Genomic DNA, 8277 nt, shown 5'->3' with positions numbered 1-8277 from the left:
AAATCGGAATTTCGACACGATACGATCCTTCCTTCTCGACGTGAAAGTGAAACCTTCCGAACGTCACCTCCATGGGCTCCGCCAGATACGCATATGCATCCAAACGGGAGGGTGGGTGAGGAACAAAATCGATAAGACCAGCAGCGATCTGTTTACCTCGATCCATTGTGTTGCTTCCGGTTGACGATGTCGAAGATCTTGAACGTGCCATCGAGATCAGATCCTTACGCCTCTAGTTCCCACAGACGGCGCCAATTGACAAGGTATTAACTTGTCAATGCCTACGGGTTATAGGCTAGGGTTTAGTTAGAAGTAGAGGGCAAGTAGATCTCGAAGGTTTCAGCCGAAAAGTACTCGACGATTATGAAAACTAGGGTTTGTGAACAATGATTCGATGATCTCTTCGTCCCTCGACTCCCCCTTTATATAAGAGGCGGAGCTGAGGGTTTCGTTTTGTACAAGTTACAGAGTCCGGGACGGTTTCTAACTCATCCCGCCAGATTACAAACAACACTTCCTATTACAACTCTACTTTCCTTAATATATCTTGGAATCCCGAATCTTCTTATTCTTCGGGTAGTGGGCCTTCATTAAACCCCGGGTACTATTTCCGGCAGGCCCATTTGGGATGCCTATGTCAATACCCAATTATTTTTGGTTTTCAAGTGCATACAGTTAATTAGCGGAGTTTAAAAAAGAGAGAGCTGTCGTACACTCAAGAGCTCGCAGCCACGTCAAGTCCTGGATACAGTTTGTGGACCAACCCAATGTGAGGCCCTCCTCTCCTCTCTGCCACTAGACAGGCCAACGGAGCCCATCCCCTGTCGTGCCCCGAGTCAGTGGCCCCGCCCCTTTCTTGCATCTTGACCGTCTGACCCCGTCCCACCCCACCCTCCTCCCATTCATGTTCCCGCATGCCATATGCCCAGCGTCGGCACTGTCTCACCCCGGGCCATTCCGGTAGGCCAACGTGGCCCGACCCGCCTCTATGGGCTCCTCGTTGTTTTTTTTTTTGAGAATTCCAAACACTTTATTATTCAGCGTTTAGAATGGTTACAGGAAAAGACATACCCGCTGGTACTACTCCTAGCCACAGATGGTGACCATGCGGTAAAGATGTTGCATATCGAGCAAGCTCACGAGCCTCGGTATTGGATGCTCTACTCTCATGCCTGAATGAGACTCCTCCTCGCTCCCTCGCCGAGTCCTTTATCTCCTGGAGAATGTGACTTGAGAGTCCGAGGAACTGGCCTTCCAAGCCCTTTATTACCTCCAGGCAATCAGATGCCACCATGATCTCATCTCTGCACAGGTCTTCAGCCAAAGCAATAGCTTCACGACATGCCATGGCTTCCAAGCACCCTGGGTCGGTGATACCCTCGAAAACAACCGCCGATGAGCCCATGTACTGTCCATTGAACGATCGACACACCACTCCAACAGCACCGCGGCATGCTGTCTTGGCCACATCCGCGTCGGCATTGAGTTTGCACTCTCCTGCCGGCTCCTCGTTGCTGCAACCACCCCGCGCTCGTCTATGGCATATATGGCTATGGCCCGTTCGGCAACCCACCTCTCCGTGCGATCCCGTCGCACGACTCCGTTCCTAGCGATTTCAGCTCTGCCCGGTCAAATCAAATTAAAATTATGGGAGAACCTTCGTTGGTATTTACAGATCTATGGTTTGTTATCTATCTTTGGCTGCCTTCAGGAAAGTACAAGATTATGTCTTGGAAGAAGAAAGAGTTTAAAGATCTCGAAGATTTGCTAGCATCTTTTAGACTTTATTTTGTAATTGCTAAAGATAGCTCGTGTATCTCTACGATGTACTATTTGTTATTATGAATATATGTGCTATTGATTGTCAAAAAAAAAAAAAACTCTGCCCAGTCGAGACGAGAATCCAACATCGTTCGAGGCGCTCCGCTCTTCGAGAGGATGGGCTACCAGCCCAATCCTGCCAGATGGAGCCCGTTTGGGTGGTTAAAAGACAGTACAGCCTAGTGGGAGCTATAGGTTTATGGGCCTCATTGTGGATGCATGTACTCAAAGGAGGAGACATCGTTGCGGCAGGGTGGAACCTCGAGGCAGTGGCGGCAAGGTCCTAACGGTGATTCTAAGCTACTCGCGGGAGGCAATGGCTTGATTCGTGCGGGTCGCGAGCTCCTGGTGGTGGGTGGGATGCAATTTGAGCATCCATAACTTCCATTCGGTTTACGACAGTCTCCTTCCGATGGTGACCGGCTTGAATCAGATGGTGGCGCGAGTCAAATCGAGGAGGCGCTTCTATGGCTTAGTTGCTATTCTTTCTGTTCGGGATATACCGGGGAGAGGATGGAGGAAATACGGGTACTGATTCGGTCACTTTTCATAGGCACAAGATGTAAATATCAGCCGCTCTGCTATTCTCTATTCTGCAGAACCTAGGAACACTCGGTCCGCATTTTTATACTAGAGGCCGCTCCGCTCGCTCGGTCTGCATTTTTATAGTACAGGCCGCTCCGCTCGCTTGATTCCGATCCGTGAAGCTGGGATAGCTCCCCTCGCTCCGGTAGCAGAGTTGGAAGCCAGAGTGTTGCCGAACAGGCCTTATAACTTACAGATGGGTGGGGGCCGTTTAGTAGAGAGCAAGAAGAAAGGAGACATGATCACCTAAAAGTTTTATTGAAAAAACATAATACAGCTAACAGATACTACTTGCCACATATAGTGAGGTCTCATGCTGTCATCCCATCAGAAAAAGCATCAAGCGACCTAAATAGAGCTATTAAAGTTCTTTTGCACATATTAGAGGATCTACTGTCAGTTTCTGCTAAAATTTTGGTGGTGGTTTTTTAACCCTAGCCCCAGGTGTGATGATATTTTGCAATTTTCTCAATATGAAATCAGATAGATAAGCGACGGGACCTTTTTTTTTTGGGTGCTCGAGTGGTACCAGCGAGCCGGTTTGGGGATGCTCAGTCTCCATCCGATTCAAAAGCCAAACACCATAAACAACAACAGCCTACCTAGCCGATTTCGGATTGAACTCCGTATCCGGCTTGCACACCTCCCGACGTACAGTTCAATAAATACAACGCGATTGTTACGAAATCCAGTCAAAAAAGCGACGGAAAGAAAAGAAAAACAAACGAGACGCACAGGAGAGCTCCTGGTCGCTGCTTGGTTTTCGCCTAGATTCATCGGCGTTTTCGACTCTCCTCGACTCCATCGGGATCGCTCGCCGTCGCCATGATGAATCCGGAGCTGATGAGGATGGCGCAGGAGCAGATAAGCCGCATGCCCCCCGACGCCTTCGCCAGGATGCAGCAGCAGGTGATGTCCAACCCCAACCTGGTGAGGCAAGCAACCGAGAGCATGAGAAACATGAGACCCGAGGACTTCAAACGAGCCGCGCAGCAGCTCAACCACACAACGCCAGAGGAAATTCTTTGTATGACTGATAAAATCGCCAACGCCAAGCCCGAGGAGCTCGCCGCCATGAAGGCCCAAGCCGACGCACAGATGTCGTACGCGATAGCCGGTGCCAAGATGTTGAAGCAGCAGGGGAACGAGCTCCATGGCTGTGGCCAGTACACAGATGCTGCTGCCAAGTACAAGCGTGCCAAGGATAACCTGAAGAACGTACCGTCAGTAGCTGGGCAAACGCTCCAGCTGCAGTGTGCCCTGAATCTAATGTCTTGCTACCTGAAATCAGCCCAGTTTGAGGAATGCGTAAGTGAGGGTTCCGAGATTCTAGCCTATGACTCGAGCAATGTTAAAGCCTACTACCGAAGGGGACAGGCTTACAAGGAACTGGGAAACCTCGGGGCTGCGGTTGCTGACCTGAGTAAAGCCCACGAAATCTCCCCCGAGGATGAAACTATTGCTGAGGTTCTCCGAGACACTCAAAGGAAACTTGCAACTAACCTGCCAAAGGGAGTTGTTATCGAAGAAATCGTAGAAGAAGAAGAAGAAGATAGCTTCCAGCCTTCGTTTCCGCAAAACGTTGTTGAGGAGAAACCTGATGAAGTAGTAAACAGCCGAAGGATGGACCAGCCGTCACTCGGTTCTCCACCTTCTACAGCTGACATGCAGGACGTCATGAGAAATGCCATGGAAGACCCTGAAATTGGGAAGATGCTTACATCCTTGATGAAGAACATGAGTCCTGATATGATGGCAAACATGAGTAGGCAGTTCGGTTTGAATCTGACGACGGAGGATGCTGCCAACGCCCAAAAAACCATGTCAGAATTATGTCCGGAACATTTGCAGAGAATGATGAAGTGGATGGACAGAGCACAACGAGGAGTAGAAGCTGCGAAGAAGGCAAAGAACTGGCTCATAGCTAGGAAAGGCATGATCATCGCTATTGTTCTGCTGATCCTAGCCTTCATTCTCCAACAGCTTGTTGGATTCTTCAGTAGGTGATGGCCTAAACATCCATGATGGCCAATCACGTGTATCCGATAGATTGGATACAGACAATTGTTCAGTAGACTTTTTTTCTGAGAGCGAATCGATAGCATGCAAATAATGATGTCATTGGGAAAGGCCGATATAGTTTGATGTGTGCAAGTGATTAACCAATAAAATGGATAACACTTTTTTAGATATCATATAAAATACAGCAGAAAATCCTCAGTACACCATTGTATGATGATGAGCTAAAGGGGTCTATTTCCCATAAACAAACGCTAAAGATGTCTAACTGTTCGGTTGCTTGATTTGTGAAGCGATTCAGTTTGTCCACATATTTTATCTCTTCTGTGTTGGTTTCGGTTGCTTATCAAGCATATTGCTTCTGTTCATGTCTTTTTTGTTGAATTCGTTGATCGCTGAATGGTCCATCGAATGTGGCTGCTGAATGGTTTGCATGCAGTACTTGCCGAACATTAGGTTTCCCAGAATATAAGTGAGCGAAAAAATAGTATTGACTGGTCATCTTTTTGTTTCATCTCTGTTGGTCCGTGGTTCGCTGACCTGCAACTTTTGTGTTTTAGTGTCCCATCGATTCCTGCCGGTGTTGTTCTACCTTTCGGCCAGGTTTCCCTTCTTCAATTCACCGGCACATGGTGCATCGCGCGCAGTTTTTATCCCTGAATATTCATCGGGTATTAAGTATACTGATGAGGCAAAAACTAACAAGCTAGTTGACTATTCTTTTGTTCCACTTTCCATCCGTAATTACCGAAACAGAGCAAAAGTGGATATGAATAATAGGGATTACATACATGTATTAGAAATCTGAGTAATATCAAGTAAGCTGATGTGCTTGACTGTCTACAGAGGCCTAGATTTGACAAGTTCTGATCAGCAGATGCATATCTCATCAATTTTGGTGAAATAAAGGTGTTACACTGATCCAGAAAGACAGGAAGACTAAGCTAAGGCCTAAAATCTTTTATGATTTTTTTTTATCGGGAGGCAAAAGATTTGCCTCGTTTCATTAATTAAGGAGAAGAGTCTTGACAAGACAAAATAAAAAAAAATAGCGAGCGTAAATGGGGACTTCTCTCCCGTTATTACTTAACTCAAGCACTTAGCCTCGGCGCACACCCAAAGCTTCACCTCGGTCTTTATGATGTTGAGGAGCACCAAAGTAGGGGCGGATTTGCTCGGAAAACTCTAGCATTTCGTTCCAAATTGTCCAACTCACAAGGATGGTTAGAGATGACAAGGCCTTCCGATTTGGGACGTTTGTAGTCGACATATTCTCCCACCATGTTTGAAGAGCAACATCATCCATCCACTCGGTTGTTGCAATGGAGGCGATTCCAAGCCAATCCTTCACCATTTCCCAAAGCCTCTTTGTAAAACTGCAATTTGAGAAGAAGTGAGCCTCCGTTTCTTGTATTTGCTTGCAAAGCGGGCAAAGACCATAATTTTTCCACCCTCTCTTGTCAAGACAATCCGCGGTCCAAAGTCTATTGTGAATGGCCAACCACACAAAGAACTTCATTTGGGGGGGGGGGGGGGTGCACAAAACCTCCAAACCAACTTGTTCATGAGAGTGGTAGTAGCACCAACGAATTGAGCCTTGTATGCGGAGGTGGTGGTGGAGTAAATCCCGTTACTAGTGAGGTTCCACACAATCGCGTCGTCCACCTCCTCTCTTAATCTAACACCATTTAACTCCCTCCAAAGCAAGATGAACTCTGTAAGATGTCGTAGTGAGAAATTACCATCAAACTTGATCTTTGTGACCCAAACGTTGTTTTTTGGGGCGTGCTCCACTTTCCATTTCTTCCTAGTTGAGGCCCCAAAAATTAGGGGTGTGATGTCTTTGGGCTTCCTCCCATTGAGCCACGGCGAATCCCAAAAGGGTGCGATCTTCCCATTTCCGATAGAAATTGTGGTGGAAGCATAGAAGAGGTCCATATCAACTTCATCACAAGGGGTTCCCCAAACCGACCCAAAGCCTATGGGGCTCCTTCCACTCATACCAAGGCCAACGGAGCCAAAGAGCACGAGAAAACTTCTCGAGGTGGAGAATGCCAAGGCCACCCAAAAAAGTTGGTCTAGCAACCGCCTCCCAATTGATCTTGCATTTTCCCCCGGTGACCTCCTTTGTGCCGGCCCAAAGAAAATCTCTCTCAATCTTTTTCATGCTTGTGAAGCACCCCAGCGGGATGTTAAGTGGTGTGAGGTGGAAGATAGATTGAGAGGTGAGCACGGACTTGATGAGCGTTCCACGGCCCGCAATGTTGATGTTCTTTCCATCCCAAGTGATAAGCTTGCCACCCATCTTGTCCTCAAGTGGTTGGAAGTCGACCCGCTTGAGTTGTTTCACCGAAAGCGGGAGACCAAGGTACCTTAAGGGAAAGGTCGCCCACATAGCCTGTAACCCCGCAAGGACATCATGAAGATCAACCTCGTCACATCTAATGGGCACCACCATAGTTTTTGGAAATTTGTCTCAAGACCGGTTACATCCCCAAACAAAGCAAGGATCTTGGATATATTTTGGGTATCCTCCTTATTGGGCACCACAAAAACCGCCGCACCGTCTGCATATAGATATGTTCTCAAAACCATTCCTCTTCTTCTAATCTTGTGGAGTAGTCCATATCGAGTAGCCAATTCTAGTAGTTGTTGTAGCGGGTCAATGGCAAGCACAAAAAGGAGGGAGAGAGGGGGTCTCCTTGTCTCAACCCGCGTCCGTGCAAAATAGGTAGGCCGGCCACACCATTGAGGAGGACTCACGAGGGGGAGGAACAAAGGAGTCCGGATATCCAATCACAAAATCTAGGAGGAAATCCATGCCTCTTGAGGAGCTCCATGATGAAATCCCACATCACGATTCGAACGCTTTGCGGATGTCAAGCTTAAAAAGTAGCAACGGGATTTTGCTCTTGTGGAGGCGACGTGCAAGGTTGCGGACGTACATGAATTTATCATGTATGCTTCTTATCTTGATGAACGCACTTTGGGCATTGGCCACAGGTCATTCATGAGCGGTGCTAGCCAGATAGCAATCATCTAAGCTATGATCTTTGCAATGGCATGGGTGAGGCTAATAGATCTATAGTCATAGATACTTTCGGCCCCCTCTTTCTTTGGCAACAAGAAAATATTCGCCGAATTAACCCATTGGAGATGCGCCATATGGAGAGTGTTGGAATGGTGGATGGCCCTCATGAGGTTGTCTTTGATGATGCCCCAACACTTTGGCCTTGTCGGAAGGCATTTTCCTAATTGCATCTTGCATTTCCTCTTCGGAGAAAGGGGCATCAACTCCCCCGAAGTGAAAAATTTCCAAATTTAGATCATAGTTCCTAGTAGGATCTTTTCCCATGGCCGAAGCAAAATGATCATGTATGATCTTCTCCTTATGTGTGTGGTCGGTCACCCAACCATTATTGTGTTTGAGACGGTGCAAGTGGTTTTTTCCTTCTTCTCGCATTATAACCCTTAGATGGAAGAACTTGGTGTTTGCATCACCCTCCTTGACGTTATTTACTCTTGCACATTGTTTTTTCCGAGTCCTCTCCAAAATTGCCAAACTAATGGTTCTCTGTTTGAGGGATACCTGGAGAGCACACTCGTCCGTTGAAAGGGGCCGCTTCTCTTGGGAAATGTCAAGTTGGAGGATGACAAGAAGGGCGGCGTGAAAGAACACCTTGGTCTCGGGCACAAGCTTGCGACTCCAAGCGGCAAGGCATTTTCCCGTGTGCCTAAGCTTATGGAAGATGTTTTGGTATGGCTCGGTGTGACCGGTTGGCTCCCTCCAAGCTTGAAGCATGACCTCTTGAAACCCTAGAAGGCCAACAGAAAGCACGGCTAATTTCATTT

The 8277-nt window shown here is 47.5% G+C and overlaps 1 protein-coding gene across 1 annotated transcript; it reads left to right on the top strand.

The window, feature by feature from the left end:
- Positions 1-3167: 3167 nt before the first annotated feature.
- Positions 3168-4740, top strand: LOC124668630 (outer envelope protein 61-like). The gene has a single exon (XM_047205736.1). It carries the CDS (start codon positions 3232-3234, stop codon positions 4411-4413), a length of 1182 nt encoding a protein of 393 aa, XP_047061692.1. The 5' UTR covers positions 3168-3231; the 3' UTR covers positions 4414-4740.
- Positions 4741-8277: the final 3537 nt, after the last annotated feature.

Source organism: Lolium rigidum, chromosome 6 (assembly GCF_022539505.1).
Source record: "Lolium rigidum isolate FL_2022 chromosome 6, APGP_CSIRO_Lrig_0.1, whole genome shotgun sequence".
Taxonomy (NCBI): Eukaryota; Viridiplantae; Streptophyta; class Magnoliopsida; order Poales; family Poaceae; genus Lolium; species Lolium rigidum.
This window is presented reverse-complemented; position numbering and strand designations above follow the sequence as displayed.

Coding starts and splice junctions, on each gene's coding strand:
- LOC124668630 (XM_047205736.1), top strand. CDS start 3,232: ATGATGAATCCGGAGCTGATGAGGATGGCGCAGGAGCAGATAAGCCGC.